Source organism: Erinaceus europaeus, chromosome 8, assembly GCF_950295315.1.
Source record: "Erinaceus europaeus chromosome 8, mEriEur2.1, whole genome shotgun sequence".
Taxonomy (NCBI): Eukaryota; Metazoa; Chordata; class Mammalia; order Eulipotyphla; family Erinaceidae; genus Erinaceus; species Erinaceus europaeus.
The window spans coordinates 100,940,427-100,960,981 of NC_080169.1; the positions used below are offsets into that span (position 1 = coordinate 100,940,427).

At 40.8% G+C, this 20,555-nt stretch overlaps 1 protein-coding gene across 5 annotated transcripts in view; it reads right to left on the bottom strand.

Moving 5' to 3' along the window:
• Positions 1–3,474: 3,474 nt before the first annotated feature.
• The window catches only part of TMEM209 (transmembrane protein 209), a 46,369-nt gene continuing 29,288 nt past the window's right edge, over positions 3,475–20,555 (bottom strand). For all 5 annotated transcript variants that reach the window (XM_060196555.1, XM_060196557.1, XM_060196556.1 and 2 more), the window contains exons 11-15: positions 17,430–17,527; positions 16,515–16,629; positions 16,325–16,422; positions 13,562–13,635; positions 3,475–4,547 (exon numbers count right to left, since the gene is read on the bottom strand). In XM_060196555.1, coding sequence (XP_060052538.1) covers positions 4,493–4,547; positions 13,562–13,635; positions 16,325–16,422; positions 16,515–16,629; positions 17,430–17,527 — 440 coding nt within the window. In that variant the 3' untranslated portion in view covers positions 3,475–4,492. The remainder of the gene's footprint in view (positions 4,548–13,561; positions 13,636–16,324; positions 16,423–16,514; positions 16,630–17,429; positions 17,528–20,555) is intronic.

Here is a 20,555-nt window from a genome sequence, read left to right on the forward strand (position 1 = left end):
TGTTGTTTTATTGTTGTAGTTATTATTGTTGTTGTCGTTGTTGGATAGGACAGAGAGAAATGGAGAGAGGGAGGGGAAGACAGAGAGGAGGAGAGAAAGACAGACACCTGCAGACCTGCTTCACCGCCTGTGAAGTGACTCCCCTGCAGGTGGGGAGCCGGGGTTCAAACCGGGATCCTTATGCTGGTCCTTGTGCTTTGCGCCACCTGCGCTTAACCCGCTGTGCTACTTAGTTTCCCTTTCTATTCTTCTTTCTCAACTTCTGTTGATGAGTGGGGACATCCCATACTCATCTTTATCTTTCTGACTTAGCTGACTTAACGGGATGCATTGGATCGACCTTCTCGTGGTGCATCCCGTGAGTACCCATTCATTGGGGAAACTGACGATCCTTCCTAGCCGACTGAATCCACATGGATCCCAGTCACTTTCAAAGCCAGCAACAAGCAGCTCCTGACAGCTTTCAACCTAACGCTGTTGACTGGCTATGGAAGAAGGGCAAACGCTAGAAGAAGAAGCTGACTTAACATAATTCCTTCTAGCTCTGTCCAAGATGGATCAGATAAGGTGGGCTCATTGTTCTTAATAGCTGCATCATCCTCCCTTTCTATCTCTCCCTTCCCTCCATTTATCTCTATCCAAAAAAAAAAAAAAAAAAAAAAACAGGGTATAAGAGAGAAGCATGGATGCTCCCCCCAAATCGGCATCAGGGGCCACTCCTGCTCACACACACTTTAACCTCTTCTGGCAGTGCAGGTGTGAATGAGTAGGTCAGGGGCGGGTGAGTGAGCCAGCCTCTCCCGGTCCCTCGGGAGTGAACCCTGGAGCATCTTGGACGGCATGCTGCTTAATGCAGTGGCCTCACCCCTGGTGACCAAGGAAGACTGAGTGTGCACCGACTTGGCTGATGTTCCTAATAGCTTTGATTTGCGGGCAGCTCTCCTGCTGTCGCTGTGCACCCCAGGAATGTCTCCTCCTCTTTAGGACCAGCCACAAAAAGAATGCCAGCATGCTTGGCTACCCAAAGGTGTCCTGCAAAGAGAAAAATGCCAGCCTCTCCCAAAAGGTCGCATTAGCCATTGTTAAGGCTTCCTTAACAGCAGCAGGCTGAGGTTAGGAATATTCATTTCTTTCATGCAGATGAGACAAGACATGAGGACCCACTGTTAGGCTAAAAGTCACTTCAGAACCGATTCCCGTGATTGCTGAATGCCAAAAAAAAAAAAAAAAAAGGAGGGCATAGATCTAATCACCCTTGAGGAGAAATGACTGCCAGCTGCAGCGGTCCGGACCAGCTCCAAAAAATGGCGGCTTTAATTAGAGTGAAGTCTCAAGGCCGGGGTAGACTGTGGAGGGAGAGGCGTCTCTGGGGAGCCCTCAGCAAGAGGAGGCCATAGCTGGGTAGCTGGGAGGACCCAGCAAGGAGCAGCCTGCACCGGCTGCAGCCCAAGATTAGGGGTGGATAAGGCCAGCCTGGGGCCAGATTGTGGAGGGCTTTAAATGTCAGCCGAAGGAATTTATCAGGGGAGTGAAATGATCAAACAGGTGTTTTAGGAAGATGAATTTGAAGAGAATGGGCAGGATGAATTGGACAATCTGGAAGCATGGCAACAATTAGGAAGCTGTGAGATTAATTAGGCTGTTGTAGTTAGTAGTCCTGTGTGAGTTGATAAGGGTGTAAATGAGCACAGTGGCAGCAGCAATGGAAAGGGACAGCTGCAAGAGACATTGTTAAAGAAAGAAAGAATGAGGTTTGCAGCCTGATTGGACTGGGGACCCAGGGAGCTCAAGAAATCAAAGATGACACCAGAGTTTTGAGCATGGGCGACTGGTAGTACAATGAACTGGGGGGAGGGGAGGGGAGGCTCTCAGAAGAGGAAGCTGCTTTCAGCAGATGAGAATTAAGTTCCGAAGTCTGTAGGAGATCCGAGCAGAAACACCTGACAGGTTACAATACAGCTCTGGGGAGACAGGATGGTTGGTGATGGACTTGGCAATCAAAGTAGGGAAGTGATACCTGAAACTGTGGAATGAATGAGAGACCTCTGAGGAAGAGTAGGTACAGTGAAATGAGGGGACCTAGGCCTCATCTTGAGGAATGTCTACATTTAAAGGATTTATATTACAAAGCTGGCTTCAAAGTGCCACCCATATGCTACAAACCTTCACCATTAAGATAGTAATTTTGGGAATCAGGTAGTAGCGCAGCAGGTTAAGTGCACGTGGTGCAAAGCACAAGGACCGGCTTAAGGATCCCGGTTCAAGCCCCCGGCTCCCCACCTGCAGGGGAGTTGCTTCACAGGCGGTGAAGCAGGTCTGCAGGTGTCTTTCTCTCCCCCTCTCTGTCTTCCCCTCCTCTCTCCATTTCTCTCTGTCCTATCCAACGACAACAATAATAACTACAACAACAATAAAAAAAAACAAGGACAACAAAAGAGAAAATAAATAAATATTAAAAAAAAAAAGACAGTACTTTTGGGCCAGTGAAATAGCTCACTTGCACAGCACACTGCTTTGCCATGTGCACAACCCAGGTTTGAGCTGGACCTTCACCATGCACCTTCACCTTCACCGTGCTGCTGTCTATTTCACCCTCTCTCAAAAACAAAACAAAACCAAACCAAACAAAAACAAAACCAAACCCACAGCATTTTAGAAATGTCCCTGCAGGAACTAAATTACAAATGCCTAAGTATGCTTCTCAAACAAATTTGGCTGATATTCATAAAAGAGATTAAAAAAAGAATGACAGACAGTGAATGTAATCTAGAGGATCAGTAAATCTGATCCCACAAGGATGAGTTAAACAATGAAAAGAAAAAAAAAAACAACTTGTGAAAACATCCTATAAATAACATTTAATTAGAGAACAGAAGATAGTTTCTCTTTGTAATACAAAGATCCCCAAAAATATTTGCAGTATTCTGTCTTCCTGAAGTATGAATTCAAAGTAATTCATCAAAATGTTTTAATAAAAATTATATTAAAGTTCAGGCTAGGCTCAAACACTGTGAAGACAAGTTAATAAAGGAAAGTTACCCAGGGTATAATAACCCCCACCAGACTTAGCATGCAAAAAAAAAAAAAATCTTTTTAGAGCAATCTCAAGTCTTTTTTTTTACCAGAGCACTGCTCAGTTCTGGTTTATGGTGGTGGTGGTGGTGGTGGTATGTGTATGTCTGTGTGGGGGGGTTGAAGCTGGGACTTGGGAGCCTCAGGCATGAGAGTCTCTGCATAACCATCATGCTATTTACTCCCACCCTCTCAAGTCTTTTTACATGCCTTTTTAGTATATATAGTTTTTGAAAGTCACTTAAAAAACTATAGCCACTTGAAGTCCTATAAAGAAAAACCTTGTCTTATGTACCGTTAAAACTTTTCTCCTTAACTGTATTAACTAAGCACCAGACACTGAATCACTCAATAGCACAACAATGGCACACCTAAAACAGGTTTTGAAATAGCAGACTTGGATGTTAGTGTTTTAAAATTTAATACGTTTAATCGGCATTTCCTTCCAAAACATCACAGCACATGTATTTAACATATAACAACAACAAAATTAAAAGATAAGAACTTCCTTTACTTTGGCTGTCTAACTTTAAAAAACAAAACAACTTGTGGAAAAATATTGGTTTTAGTTGGTTTACACAGGTGATAGGTTTACATAAGGTAAACGAAGCAGTTTCTAGTGTGTCAATTCTGAAAACACACATGACCGGGCAATAAAGAGATGCCACATATAAGAAAATAAAGTTGAAGAACAGACCATAACTTGGAACTTGGTAATTTCTCATTCTCCAGATATTTGAACATATTCAACAAGTTTAAACAGACACCATGTGTTCTCAAAGAAGAGAACGCTTAAAATACAATATTGTATAATAAAGTTGTTAATACTAAAGCCTCTTAACCAAGACCCAATTAGTTTAATTATAGCAGCTAAATCTAATCCAAGAGTTGACTTTTCAAAATGCTGATTCTGTCAAATTTCTTTTGACAGTCTTTTAAAATACACAGGGTCTAATGTATTATTTAGAAGTTTATCTCATTTCTTTAAATATGGGTTTTGGGTTTGATTTGTAGAACTCTGGGGAAATAGATGAAAAAAGTGTGTGTGTGTGTATATATGTGTGTGTGTGTAATCAGGTAGATGATTCTCATCTGGGATCACAAAGTAAATGGACTATACATTTTATTTCCTAAGGAGGCATTGTACAGCTTTGGATCAACAAAAATTTGAAAACCTACAGTTTTATAGACAAATGAAAACTGAAATGTGATATAAAATCAAAACGAAATGTCTTAGAGGCATAGAAGACACAGAACATACTTTTGCAAAGATGTTTCACAAAGCTATTTTTTTGGTTAAATCCAATGAGTTTTTTGTCACACATATATCTTATTTCAGAAGAGGTAGTGACTCAGATGCTTGGGTTCAACTTCTGGTTCAGTCACATAAAAGTATAAATGTTTGGAACTAGTTGACTCCTTACTCGCCAAAAATCCACAAAATATTCACACCAGACAGACCAAGATTAACTCGCCTATAAAGAAAGAAGAAAGTTTTAGTGGAACTGATTGCCAAGTATTTAAGGTTTTGTTTTCTTTTTCCAAACAACTATAAGTCTTTACAAGGAATTCATGTTTAATTGACGACACTTAACGCTATTCTGCAATGAGTTACGTTACACATGGTTTATCAGGTGAAATCTTGTAGCAGTAATTACTTTCTCAACTGTGCTTAAAATTCAAATTTAGAATAAATGGATTTATGAAGTGTTGAAAATTAATTTTTCAGTGGACCTGAAGAACTATTACACCAGATAATAGAGTTAACAGGATAATTTTAGCAAGTAAAATTAAAGTTAAAGTGTCAATTAAATTAAAAAAGAATTGAGGCTACAGAGATGCTAGACCTCTTAGAGAATGTTACTTATTCCACCTGAATTAAGAATTTGCTAATTATTAGAGATACTTTAGTGAATTTACATCTGACTATAATTACTATAGCTTAAACTAAATCATATTGCACATAACAAAGAAAAAAATCTATTTTGGAAAGTAATGACTGTAATCAAGTATGAGGAAGGAACAGAAAGCTTTGGGATAAATTGTTCACCTAACAAAATAGGAAATCAACCTACAGTGTGTAAGCTGAAGATCATGAGTTGCAAGCCATCATTTACTGGGTTGTCAGTAAAGTCACGGTGTGTTTTTGTATGGAAAAATATATCATGACTTTTTTGACAACTCAATATTTGGAACTAGGAGAGTAACATCAGAAGAAAAAGCTAAGTTTTACTCTTTGATTTCTAAGTAGGGGTCTCTCTCAAGTGACAGGGCTACTTTTGGCACTCTGGCTTGGGGGGGGACCCCTCAGCTCTCCTGAGGTCCCTGTATGTGTGTGTGAGTTTCTGTGTCTTTACATGTGTAAGTTTCTAAAAATGGCTGTTCTATGTGCTTGTGTGAATAAATACTTAAAACTTCACCTATTTCTTGTGTCAGCCTCAGTTTATAATGGGTACAGTTGGAAGCAAAATTTAACATTTGGAAAGCCAGCCAGGAGCTTTGAAGCTTTCTGATCGCCCACTGCAGCTGAGTGCCCCCATGCATCCCCCCTGTTGCTTGTTATCTTGGTCATTGTTGTCCTGGTCATCCTAGATGCTCTCCTCTTCGCTTAGGGTTTGGTTTCTACTCCCCCAGGAGACAGGCTCCTGGTCACCTTAGCTCTCCTCTTTGGAGTACCTGCTTCCTGGCCTTTTTCTGTTTTGGTCTGTTGGTTTCTGTCTCGAACTGGCCTGATTTTTGTCTTCCCTTGATCTCCATCCAGCGTACTCTTCGGACTGGCCAGTCACTTGGATTTGGGTGAGTGTTCTTTTTGTTAAATTCTTGTATTTGTGTGAGTGTATTTTGGTTGCTTGCATGGAAGAGTTCAAAGTACTCTGAGCCTCTCAGAGAGGTTGGTTGGCCTTCCCTGGGAACGCAGCAGAGGTTCCCCAAAGGCAGGCTGCCTGGAGACGTCCATGGCAGTCCCTGGGGCCTATCTGAGTCAGTGGTAGTTGGATTCTGGGAATACAACTGAGCCAAGGTTGAAATAGTCTTGGAGGCTGTAATGGCTCGTTGGACAGCATTTGAGAAAAGGGGAGAAGACCTTGGTGTGAATGTAAATCATTTTGTCTTGAATGAGAGTGGCTCTCCGTTAAATGGCTCAGCCAGGACAGTGCAGATCTGAATTTGTGTTAGACAAGTTGTGTTTGGTTAATGGTGTGGGAGAGCTGGACATCCTGATCAGATATATTGTTGTATTGCTCCCGACCTGGTTAAAGCTGTTCTTTCCCCCTAAGCAAGCAGCCCCAGATATCAAAAAGATACTACAAAAATCAGGTCACTGTGCTCAAATTAAGGTAAGATTATATGCCCTGGTAATAAAAGTTTTCTCCTCTTGTGTGTTAAGAGTGTAGACTACATGTTTGTATGTGTGTTTTAAGTTTGGTTTTATGGCCTGAGAAACACTAATTAAAAAAAAAAATTATTTATTCATTCCCTTTTGTTGCCCTTGTTTTGTTATTGTAGTTATTATTATTGTTGTTACCGATGTCGTTGTTGTTGGATAGGACAGAGAGAAATGGAAAGAGGAGGGGAAGACAGAAAGGGGGAGAGAAAGACAGACACCTGCAGACCTGCTTCACCACTTGTGAAGCGACTCCCCTGCAAGTGGGGAGCTGGGGGCTCAAACCAGGATCCTTATGCTGGTCCCTGCGCTTTGTCTGTCTCTCTTCCTCTCTCATAAACAAACAAGTAAACAAAGTAGGAGAAAAAGGATTAAGAAAAATGAGGCAACTCTTCAAGAGACTGAAGCCTCCATGATAAAAAGCGTCTATATCAGAGTGACAGGGTTCTCAGGAGAGGAGAGAAAGAAGGAAGCAGAAACCATAGTCAAAGGAATATTAGCAGAAACAAAACAAAACCCAATATAGGATACAGCCACCATGTAGATGTTTAGGAAGCAGAGAACGCCCAAATTCCTAAACCTAAATAGACCTACATCAAGACACATAATTGTGAAACTATAAAAATTTGAGAACACACAAATGAAGCAGGTGTGCAGGTGTCTTTCTCTCCCCCTCCTCTCTCCATTTCTCTGTCCTATCCAACAATGATGACATCAAAAACAATAACAATGCTAACTACAACAACAATAAAAAGGGCAACAAAAGGAAAAATATATAAAAAATTAAAATTAAAATTAAAATAAAAAAAAATCCAGGACAAAGAGAAAAATTTACGAGCTGTCAGAGAAAAGAAGAATGTGCTTATAAATGCAGCATAGTGAAGACATGGATCAAATTTTTCTGGAAGAGCCACGGAGGTCAGGAGGGTGTGGAGTAGTATATTCAAGGTTTAAAAGACAAAAACGACCAGCCATACGCACTATAGTCTGCAAGACTGTCGCTTACGTGTAAAGGAACAATCAAAACACCACTGGACATACAGAAACTAAAGGAGCCTGCCATTACCAGGCCTGCCTTGCCATAGTTAGAGTGAGAGGAGTGCCACAGAGAAGGAAACACGGGTCTTTTAGCTTTCAGCAAGATGATGCACAGCAAAACAGATCTAGAAACACAAGCCATAGAAACATGAGACAAGTTTGACAAGTATGAAAGGGGAGGAAGAAATGGATAGAGGATGTTCAAGCAAAGAATGGTGAGGTGAGAACTGTTTAAGAGGGAGTCAGGCAGTGGCGCAGCGGGTTAAGCACAGGTGGCACAAAGTGCGAGGACCGGCGTGAGGATCCCGGTTCGAGCCCCCTGGCTCCCCACCTGCAGGGGAGTCGCTCCACAGGCGGTGAAGCAGGTCTGCAGGTGTCTGTCTTTCTCTCCCCCTCTCTGTCTTCCCCTCCTCTCTCCGTTTCTCTCTGTCCTGTCCAGCAACGACCACATCAATAGTAGCTACAACAAAAAAGAACAACAAGGGCAACAAAAGGGAATAAATAAATAAAATAAATATTTAAAAAAATCTTTCTTATAGATTTTTTTTTTCATTTTCCTTATCGTATATAATATCCTGAGGTTCTTTAATTTGCTATTTGTGTTCAAAGACTCCTGCAGTCATAGTTTTGCTCATATGGTCAATATAAAGAATTGAAACACAAAGCTTGTTAAAAAGGAAAATAAAGTAGTCAAACAGTTGCTAAGACTTTGTGGTGGTGGGTGCCGTGTGGAACTATGCCCCCTATAATCTTATAAATTATTATTAACACTAACACACACACACACACACACACACACCCCACTATAATCTTGTAAGCTATTATGAACACACACACACACCCCAAAAAAAAAACAACTAAGTGTTTTGACATAGTTCCTTAACACAAACACACATATAAACCCAAAAAACTAAGTGTTTTAACATAGTTCCTTTTGGGAAGTGGGCTTGCAGAACAGAGAGGGCTGCTTTCAAAACTATTAGAACTATATGGCTTCTATGTGAGTCTGTATTCAAACATCGTCATTTTGATTAAAAATTGAAAATACAGGTGGTTGGGCAGTAGTGCAGCTGGTTAAGCGCACGTGGCACAAAGCGCAAGGACGGGCATAAGGATTCCGGTTTGAGCCCCCCGATACTCCACCTGTAGGGGAGTCGCTTGACAGGCAGTGAAGCAGGCCTGCAGGTGTCTGTCTTTCTCTCCCCCTCTCTGTCTTCCCCTCCTCTCTCCATTTCTCTGTCCTATCCAACAACTAATGATATCAGCAACAACAATAACCACAACAAGGCTACAACAACAGGGGCAACAAAAGGGGGAAAAATGGCCTCCAGGAGCAGTGGATTCATGGTGCAGGCACTGAGCCCCAGCAATAACCCTGGAGGCAAAAAAAAAGCCTTTTAAAAAAGAAAAAAGGCCTTTTGTGTCAAGGGGTGATTTGTCTACTGTGTTTTTACACCACTTCTTACCCTCCCAGTACTGCAAATGATGTATCTCAATATGAAAAAAATATTGTTTTCTATATTCTAAGAATCCTTATGTGTTTACCATTCATACAACTTTTTTTCCTGTAACATAAATCTTACTTTTGACTATATTCTATATTTTTCTTTTTAAACTAATCTATGCATGCCTTTTATATGTGGTAGATGTTGACTTGGATGTGCTACAGGTGCTGCAGCTATGATGTTTTATTTCAATTAGTCATTCAGCTTTATTTATGGTGCCTTTTGCTGAATAGGACAGAACACTTAAATTACTGTGTAGTCAATTCTGTGTCATTTTTTTTCTCTCTTTTGTAAGTAAAAGTTTCATTTTATTCCAGTAACTGCACAAATATCTGGCACAAAACTGATAATGTACTTATCAATCTGCTGCTTTGTGGGCATGATTCCAAATGGACTATATATGAGCCAGTTGCCTACTTTAAGTTATATAGTACTTTTTAATCATTTGAATGCTTCAGAATATATTAAAAGCCCCATCATACTTGAGAAGTTAAGAACTTTACATTTTTGTTCTTGGTTAAAAAAAAAAATCCCAAAACAAATAAAATACATACTAGTTTTAGTCTAAAATATTCTGAATCTAAAATACATACTAGTTTTAGTCTAAAATATTCTGAGTCTGGGAGGTGGCTCAGTCTGGAAGGTGATGCCTTCCCTACCCCACTTGAGGCTGTGGGCAGGATCCCTGCACCACCCAGGAGCATCATGGGTACTACAAGGATGAAATGAATGGGGAGACCTCCATGGCTGGTGGAGGTGGAGTGGTGCTTTGCTGTCTTTCCTCTCTCTCTCTCTAAAAACATACGACTAAAGATTAGGTCAGGGGAGCCGGGCATTAGTGCACCTGGCTGAGTGCACATTTTCCCACGCACAAGGAGCCAGATGCAAGCCCCTATCCCTACCTGTAGGAGGTAAGCGTCACAAGAAGTGAAGCAGTGATGCAGGTGTCTCTCCTTCTCTCTCCCTAGTCCCCCTCCTCAATTTCCCTCTGTCCTATCAAATTAAATAAATAAGTAAATACATAAAAATAAATAAATATAAGAAAATTAGACCAAGGAGACAATTCAGTGGTATCATGAATACACGAGGTCCTGAGTATGTTCCAGTACTGTAAGAAAATAAACAAATAAGCTGCTCATTAAGAGAAAGATAATGTGGGAGTCGGGCGGTAGTGCAGCCGGTTAAGCACACATGGCGCAAAGCGCAAGGGCCAGCTTAAGGATCCCAGTTCGAGTCCCCAACTCCCCACCTGCAGGAGGCCGCTTTGCAATCGGTGAAGCAGGCCTGCAGGTGTCTTACCTTTCTCTCCTCCCCTCTGTCTTCCCCATCTCTTTCCATTTCTCTCTGCCCTATCCAACAACAACATCTATGACAACAATAACAACTACAACAAACACAACAACAAGGGCAACAAAAGGGAAAAATAGCCTCCAGGAGCAGTGGATTCATTGTGCAGGCACTGAGCCCCAGCAATAACCCTGGAGGCAAAAAAAAAAAAAAAGAAAGATAATGCATTTCAGATGAGACTGGGTGTGTTCAGGGTGGTATGGCTATAGATACAGAGAAAGACACAGAGAGACACACCAGAGCACTGCTGTGGTGCCAAGCATTGAACCTGGGACCTCTGAGGCTCAGATGTGAAAGTCTTTTAAATATGCATTTCAAAAATTATATGACTTCATTCTTGGTCTCCGGACAAATAGTTCCTCCATTAAGAATTTTAAAAGCTTTTTTTTTTTTTTTTCATTTTTATGCCTGTGACAAACATTATGCTATCAGGGGAAATAATTTATGCATCAACATTCTAATATGGACCTACAGGAGAAGATGTATTTTCAATTAAAATAAAAAATTCACTACCGTCTAAAATATTTCTAAATGAGTTTTCGATCACCTAAAATATTTCTAAATGCACTCTCTACCTCAAAACAGCTTTTTAAAAACACTGCTAAGTGAAGAATAATTACAAAATGTAGCATATTTCATCTCCAGAACACATACATCTAATTAAATTCACAAGAAATGTTATAGGAGAAAAAAAAAAAAGTTGTATTTAATGAAATAAGAGACCATGCAAGATATACCCGAGTAGAGAGCACAATTACCGTCCTAGACATAATGGGAGAAAAGGGGCTGGGGAACCGCACACCTGGTGGAGCGTGGATGTCACGATGCCTAAGGATGTAGGTTTAAGCCCTCGGTCCAGTAGTGCAGGCGGGTGTCCGTCTCTCTGTCTCTCTCTCACTTTGTCTCCCCTTGCCTCTCAGTATTCTCTATCCAATGAAAATTTTTTCATGATATGTAAAATGAAAACGAAACTGATTTATCCCTGGCAATCTGGGTATATCCACCTGAAACTTAATAGGAATGAGCAGACTAGCTGATGACAGGGTCAATTTCCAATTTCTAGTTTATATGCTGTTATACTAAACATTGGGCTGTTGAAAAAGTCATGGAGTATTTTTATATGTTTTTTCATGCAAAAGTGTGACATGACTTTTCCGACCACCCAATAGTTACTTTTAATATTGCTAATATTGAGATTCACTATTTTTGTAATTAAAAAAGAGGCAAATATGTTGATTTAGCCACCCCATAAAGTGAGTATTGCACTTCACCTGTTTATATTAAATAGATGTGATAACAGCTTGGGAGGGAGTGCAATGGCTAGAGAACTGGACTTGCTTCAAGAATGAAATCTTGAGTTTGGCTTCCAGCATCACATATGCCACTGAGATGCTCTCATTTGTTCTTTCCCTCTCTCTACTCTCTAGTAAGGAAGTTAATTAATAAAATCTTCAAAAATACATATGGTAAAAGGACTGACTAATCTTTATACTTTTCTACTTATGCCTTCAAATTTAGTTTTGAGAACATTTATGTTATTTCTTGCACATGGAAGAGTCTCACACACAGAGAGAACCCTGAATGCCACTCTGGTGGTACATGTTGTATGAGGGATCAAACCCATACCCTCAGGCATGCACAGCTGATGCTCTATCAACTGATCCATTTCCTTTTAAAAATCTTGATGTCTGTGGTCCGGGAGGTGGCGCAGTGGATAAAGCATCGGACTCTCAAGCATGAGGTCCCGAGTTCAACCCCCAGCAGCACATGTACCACAGGGATGCCTGGTTCTTTCTCTGTCCTCTTATCTTTCTCATAAATAAATAAATAAATAAATAATTTAAATAAAAAAAAAATCTTTACGTTTGGGGCCGGGTGGTGGCACACCTGGTCAAGTGCACATGTTATAATGTGCAAAGACCCAGGTTTGAGTCCCTGGTCCCCACCTATAGGGGGAAAGCTTTGTGAGGGGTGAAGCAGGGCTGCAGGTATCTCTATTCCTCTCTATCCCCCCCTTCCCTCTCAATTTCTGGCTGTCTCTATCCAATAAATAAATAAAGGTAATAAAAAAATTAAAAAAAAAATCTTTACATTTAAGGGTAAAAGGCTGGCCCCATTCTTTAGAGAAACATCTCTCCAATAGAAATGCAACATGATGTGAGCCACTAAAAAGCAACTCATGTACTTAAGTTCACATTTTCATTTTTTTTTTCCTTTTCTTTTTGCTTCCAGGGTTATTGTTGGGGCTTGGTGCCTACGAATCCACTGCTCCTGGAGGTGATTTTTTCCATTTTATTGGAAAGAACAGAGAGAAATTGAGAGGAGGGGAGATAAAGAGGGCCCGAGAAAGAGATATGTACAGGCCTGATTCACTGCTCATGAAGCAACCTCCTTGCAGGTGGGGAGTGGGGGCCTGAACCTGAGTCTTCACTCATAATAAGTGCAAGGACCGGCGTAAGGATGCCGGTTCGAGTCCCCGGCTTCCCACCTACAGGGGAGTCGCTTTACTAGAGGTGAAGCAGGTCTGTAGGTGTCTATCTTTCTCTTCCCCTCTGTCTTCCCTTTCTCTCTCCATTTCTCTCTGTCCTATCCAACAACGATGACATCAATAACAAGAAAAATGGTAACTACAAAAACAATAAAAAAGGGCAACAAAAAGGAAAATAAATAAATATTAAAAAATTAAAAATTAAATGTTAAAAAATAAATATAAAAAAATGAAACATACATACTTGGGAGTAAGGCTGTAGTGCAGCGGGTAAAGCAGGTTGTGCAAGTGGCACAAAGCAGAAGGACTGGCGTAAGGATCCCAGTTTGAGTCCCTGGCTCTCCACCTACAGGGGAGTCGCTTCACAGGTGGTGAAGCAGGTTTCTATCTTTCTCTCTCCCTCTCTATCTTCCCCTCCTCTCTCCATTTCTTTCTGTCCTATCCAACAACGATGACACCAATAACAACAACAATAATTATCCTTTTTTAAATAAAAAATAAATAAAAAAAAAATAGGGAAGCTTCCAATGGAGGGTATGGGACATGGAACTCTGGTGGTAGGAACAGTATGGAATTGTTACCTTACAAGCTTGTTAATCTTACAATCTTGTTAAACATTATTAAATCACTAATAAAAATTTACAAAAGAAAAAACAACAACAATAATTACAACAATAAAAAACAAAAGGGAATAAATAAACATTAAAGAAAAAAAGCATACATACTTACCCAAGCATTCCTGACTCCTTAGTCTTTATGATGTAGAGGAACATTAATAATGTATGGAACATATTATTTCGGCCCTGGGAAAAAAACAAAAAGATGGTAAGATTCAGGCCAAACCAAACCAAAAATTCAATCTGTTAAGTAAATACAACTGCTGTTGATTCACATTCTACTGATGCAGATTTCAAATATTTCTGCTTCTCATTCATTCACTAAGCAAAGTACCATCTTAAAATATTTTCTTTTTTAAAAAAATTTTTATATTTATTAATTTCCTTTTGTTATCCTTGTTTTATTATTGTAGTTATTATTGTTGTTATTGATGTCGTCATTGTTGGATAGGACAGAGAGAAATGGAGAGAGGAGGGGAAGACAGAGAGGGGGAGAGAAAGATAGACACCTGCAGACCTGCTTCACGGTCTGTGACTCCCCTGCAGGTGGGGAGCTGGGGGCTCGAACCGGGATTCTCAGGCCAGTCCTTGTGCTTTGCGCCACATGCGTTTAACCCACTGCACTACCGCCTGACTCCCCTTAAAATATTTTCTTGCCACCAGGATTACTGGTACACATGATTTCACTGCTGGTGGTGGCCATCTTTTTTTTTTTTTTTTAGACTGAGGATGAGAAACCAGAATAGAGAGAGGAGAAATGCTGTAGCATAGCTTCGCTACCTGTGGCGTGTTCCCTTTGTAGGTGCTCCCGTGTGGTGGCAGGGGGCTCAAACTTGGGCCCTTTCGCATGGTGATGTGTGCACCTTAGTTGGTGAGCCACCTCTGGCCCCTAAAACTGCATGTTTAAAAGTTATTTGTTGGGCTGGGACAGCATAATGGTTATGACGAAGTCTTTCAAGCCTGAGGCTCTGGGGTCCCAGGTTCAATCCCTAGCACCACCATCAGCCAGAACTGAGCAGTGTTCTGGTCTCTTTCCCTCTGTATCTACTCTTTTTCATTAAAATAAAATAAATAAAATATTTTTAAAAAATTATTTATCAACGGGAGAGAAAACCAAAGCATCATAGCTCTTACTTAACACATGAGGTGCTAGGTCTGGGGATACCACACGTGAGCACTCCTTCGACTGCTGTGCCACTTCCCAAACACAAGAAAGGTTTTCTTTTTTTTTTTGGGGGGGGTGGGGACAAGGCTCCAGTAGCTCACTGGACAGAGTGCACAGATTGCCTGTGTAAGGTCCTAGGCTCAAGCATTGCACTACATGGGAGAATCATGGACGGCACTGGAAGGGCTCCACGGATAGTAAAGCAGTACTATGATATCTTTTCACCTCTTCTTCTAAAGAAAACAAACAAACAAATAAAAGATTAGAAAATTGGGCAGGGGAGGCAGCTCAATGGTATTATGTCTGAGTGAGACCCTGACTTCCTCTCCTGACTCCATATTAAAAAAAAAATGCTTGAGCATTCACAGAAGCTTCAATGGCCTCAAATATTTACACTTACAGTAGTTTAATAATAGACTTGGAAAAAAAATCTTCTCTGATGACAATCTTACAAAGTACAGTTTATAGTTAAGTCAATGTAATAGTTCTTAGGGAGGTTACTAGCACAAAAATAGGGAGGCTCCCCACATGCAAGGGGAAAGCTTTGCAAGCAGCCTCTCTGTCTCTCTCCATCTTTATCATCACCTTTTCTCTCAATTCCCGGCTGTCTCTATTCAATAAAGATAATAAATTATTTAAAAGTACGGAGGTTTGCAGTCGGGAGTAAAATACCTAGAAAGGACAATTAAAGTTTAAAAGTCAAAGTTATCTGGTAATTTCCTTATTTTGGGGCTTAAAAATTCAGCAACTGGGGGGGGGGGGGGGACGACGAGGAGTAGAAAGCATAATGGTTATGTAAAGAGACTTTCAAGCCTGAGGCTCCAAGTTCCAGGTTTAGTCCCCTGAACCATCCTAAACTAGAGCTGAACAGTGCTCTGGTTAGGAGAGAAAGAGGTCAGTGAACCTTTCTGGTGTATGTGACGCTAGGGACTGAACCAGAGCCTCATGCTCACAGGCCTTGTGCTCCACCAGCTGAGCCTCATGCTCACAGGCCCTGTGATCCACCAACTGAACCTCATGCTCACAGGTCCTGTGCTCCACCAGCTGAGCCTCATGCTCACAGGCCCTGTGCTCCACGCTCCACCAGCTGAGCCACCTCCCTGGCTGCTGGTAATGTATTAGAAATGCTCCAAGATGTTCTGTGATCTATAGCAGCACTTCTGGGCTCTGTGCTCAAGAAATTATCCATATCAGAGATGAATATTCAACAGTAATCATGATAATGAAGAATTAAAATCTTCTAAAGTGTCCAACAGTAAGGGAATGACTGAGTCAATTATGTTACAATCTTAGGATGAAGTTTTTATAGCCATTAAGGAATATTCTTATGAAGACTCTTAATGGCATGGAAAAGTATGCTATAAATTTAATTTTAAAAGGATATAAAGCTATATAAATAATACAAATTCAACCCACAGCAATATAAACACAAAAATGAAATTTACCAAAACACAACACACTAAAATGGTAACAACAGCCACCACTACTAACTTAAAGAATGATGAGTGATGTCTTTCTTTTTTATCTTTATACTTGTAAGTGTATATTACTTTTATGGCTGGGGAAATAAAAAAAAAAAGACAAGAAACACATTTTCCCTAATTTAAAAAGTTTACCTAGTTCATAAACAAGAGAATCTAATTTTAAAAACATTATCAGAGCAAGCCATCCATGACATTCTATAATAGCAACTTCTACATATAATTGTACCTTTGGAAGATTGTAGACATGTCGCTGGTAGATTAGCTCATAATGGGGAGGGTTGATAGCACTTTGATAAATGCAAAAAACATTCTCATTTGTCACATCTGTAAAAGAAAGAAGTCTTTTTGTTAAAATAACAAAAATCACTAGAAGTACTTTGTGTGAAAATCTCACTCTTTTAAGGAGAGGTTTCTACCTGGTTTATTTGGTGTCTGAACAAAGTGTTGAGAGGTAAATGTTTTTCCATCAGGGTACTTGGGGTGTGGAGGTAATCTGGAATCGAGGTAGGTGCAAAACACATGCATGATGATCTGAAGAGGGGGAAGTAATTTTTCAGTCAGGATGAAAATCTATCACAGATACAGCCTTTGAAAATCATCTGCTTATAAGGACTTCAATTTAACTCCCCCACCCACAAAAATATTAAAAACACTTTCAAGTGATTAAAAGATAAATCCAAATAGTAAAAAGATAAATGAGATGCTCTTAGGTTTCTTAAGTGGATCTTCCACACCCATGTAGCTAATTAACAGCAAAACTATGATAAAATAAACATGTTCGATTCTCATTTTGAGTATCTAAGACTTCATTTTCATACCAAACAGTCACCACAAACAACTCTTAAATACTAACAAATGTTATATATACTCTTTGATCTCACACATCAAATTCTAGGAGTGCATGTTCCAGTGGTAATCTCAAAGAAATGCCATGATATATCTTTGCAATGTTATAAAATAAGAAAACAAGTAAAAAAAAAATCTTCATATTATTTTTTAACCTTTTAGATCCACAAGAGACTAGCTGATAGGCAATTTTATAAGCACTAATCAAATCGCCCCCCCATAAGATTAAAGAAGAATAGACAGTTTTACATATGGGATGAGTACAATTATGATAAAAACATTAAAAAATATAGCATCTGAGTAATGAGGAAAAAGAAAAACCACCAAAATATAACAAACAGTTGCTGGGTTAAGATGATAAAATTATAATCAACTTTTTATTTCTATGTTCTTTTTAATACTTTTTTATAGTGGAAAAATAAAAGCACACAAATCCAGTCATAACAGTCTCACTCAGGGACAAATCAACAAAGCTAGAGACTTACAGCAGAATCAGTAGGCAGGTCAGTATCCCACTTGCGCCCCTTGAAATCTCCACCTCTATTCCATCTAAAGGAACTCATACAACCCCCTTGAGAAAGTTCTGTAGTAACAAAGGTGAAATGAAAAAGAGCTAAGGATATGCAGGAGGATACAACAGACTTGGCGATTACAGTAAGAGGAACGGCATTAAAAAAAAAAATCTGACCATAACACCCAAACATAAAAAAAAAAAAAAACCATAGATAAATGATTAACTTAAAACATCACTATGATATTCCTTCATGTTATTTGATATAGGAGAAAAAGTAAAGAAAAAAACCCTCTGCATTATTTTTTAACCTTTTAGATACATGAGAGACTACTTGCTTGATAGACAATTTTAGAACCATTAACCACTCCGCCCCCCCCCCCAATAAAATGAGAGAAAAAACAGGCAATTTTACATATAGGATGGTTATAAATGAAGAAAAAAAAATCAGATAAATTTAAACGTGGGATCATGATCCCCGTTTGAACTGTTAAAAGTCAACATCGCGTGGGGTAAGAAAAAGGTATCAGAACTGTCCTAGACAAGAGACATAATGGACATTGGGGCCTCATGCATGCAAGATTCCACTATTTCAGGTCATCTTTTTCATTCTTTTCATTTTTCAGGTAGAGAAAGAGAGGGAGCAGGGTGGGGCTGGGTGGTGCTGTACCTATTTAAGCGCACACATTACCATGTGAAAGACCCGAGTTTGACCTCCTGCTCTCCACCCGGCAGAAACACTCACGAAAGACATGTCTCTGATATCTGATTACTGTAAAAAATGGCGACTAATCCCTAGCACCGCAAAAACGGTATCATCTGTTTTCCATCTACACCATGCCTCGGCCTCGCGTGAGCTTAATGTGCAGCTTAGCGATACGAGAATCCGGCATGAAGCCCAGCCAGTCTATCTTGGCGTTACTCTCGATCGCACCCTGTCATTTCACGAACATCTCATAAAAACTGCAGCAAAGGTGGGCGCGAGGAATCACATCATTGCAAGACGGGCCAGCTCCTCACGGGGCGCGAGCGCTTCCACACTACGATCATCCTCTCTGGCATTATGCTATTCCACTGCAGAATACTGTGCCCCAGTATGGTTCCGTAGCCCCCATGTCCACTTGGTCGATTCCAAATTATATTCCTCCATGAGGATAACTTCTGGAACCATCCGTTCCACCCCGGTTCCATGGCTGCCAGTTCTTAGCAACATCGCCCCGCCAGATATTCGTCGGGATGCGGCATCATCTAAGTTCATTTCCCAGGTCTATGCTCGACCGGACCTGCCAGTATACGCGGATATCTTCGCCCACCCTGTCCAACGCTTGACGTCTCGTCACCCAATCTGGTCCCCTATGCCTACACTGAACTTCTCTGTTCCAGTCTCTTGGAAACAGAGTTGGCAGTCAGCTGAGGTAAAGAACAACACCTCATCACAGACCCCTGCAAGCGTCAACCTGGCTTTGACCTAGAACATTATGATTGGGCCCTCCTCAATCGCTATCGAACAGGCCATGGCCAGTGCGCCGCTATGTTCCATCGCTGGGGAGCCAGAGACGACCCGAACTGCCCCTGCGGCTACAGACAGACTATGACTAGTCAACGACTGCCACCTCTCCAGATTCAAAGGAGGTCTTGAAACTCTACATCAGGCTCAACCTGACGCTGTTGACTGGCTACGGAAGAAGGGCAAACGCTAGAAGAACCCGCCCGGAGGGTTTCATGAATGGTGAAGCAGGTCTACAAGTGTCTCTCTGTCTTCCATTCCCCTTTCAATTTCTATCTGCCCTATCTAATAAAAAAAAGAGGGGCCAGGTGGTGGTGCACCTGGTTGGGCGCACATGTTACAGTGCCCAAGGGCCCAGGTACAAGCCCCTTGTCCCCACCTGCAGGGGTAAAGCTTCACAAGTGGTGAAGCAGGGTTGCAGGTGTCTCTCTGCCGCTCTCCTCTCTCTCCCTCTCCCCTCTTGATTTCTGGCTGCCTCTATCCAATAAATAAATAAAGATAATGAAAAAAATTATATATAAAAAAAAAGAAAGAGAAGAAAAGAAAGAGAGCAAGGGAGAGGCATCAGAGCACTGTGCCACCATCTGTGAAGTCTGTCTTGACGCCACGGTGCCACCATGCAGTGGCAGAGCATGAACCAGGGGCCTTGCTTATGGTTAACGCTCTGGGTTAACTGGGTGAGGCATTTCATGACCCCTGTTACTACGTTTTAAAAATATATTTATTTATTTTCCCTTTTGTTGCCCTTATTTTTTTATTGTTGTTGTAGTTGTTGTTGTTACTGATGTTGTTGTTGTTGGATAGGACAGAGAGAAATGGAGAGAGAAGGGGAAGACAGAGAGGGAGAGATAGATAGACACCTGACCTGCTTCACCGCTTGTGAAGGGACTCCCCTGCAGGGGGGGAGCTGGGGGCTCGAACCGGGATCCTCACCCTTGCGCTTTGTGACACATGCGCTTAACTTGCTGTGCTACTGCCTGACTCCCTTGTTATTACTTCTTATGGTCTGGTAATTAATTGTATTGTAGTTAGGTAGGAGAATGTTCTTATTTTAGGAATTCATATCTGAAAAGTATTGATGGTAGAGCCAAAAAAAGAAGAACACACACACACACATACACTTTATGAGACAGCTGGAAATTTGTATGTTGGATGTATGTTTCATAATGAAAATTTGTGAGCCAGGAGCCAGGGATACAGCATAATGGGTCTGACTTGCATGCCTGAGTCTATGAGGTTTCAGGTTCAATTCCTGACACCACCATAAGCTAGACCTGAGCAGTGCTCTGGTAAAACAAAGAAACAAAAAACTAAAACAAGGGGCCAGGTGGTGGTGCACCTGGTTGAGCGCACATGCTACAGTGTGCAAGGACCCAGGTTCGAGCCCCCAGTCCCCACCTGCAGGAGGAAAGCTTCACTAGTGGTGAAGCAGGGCTGTAGGTGTCTCTCTGTCTCTCTCCCCATCTGTCACCCCCTTCCCTCTCCATTTTTGGCTGTCTCTAATAAAGATTAAAAAAACAAAACTAAACTAAAACTAAAACAAAACTAAACAAAAACAAATGCAGAATGGTTCACACTTCTTACTATATAAAA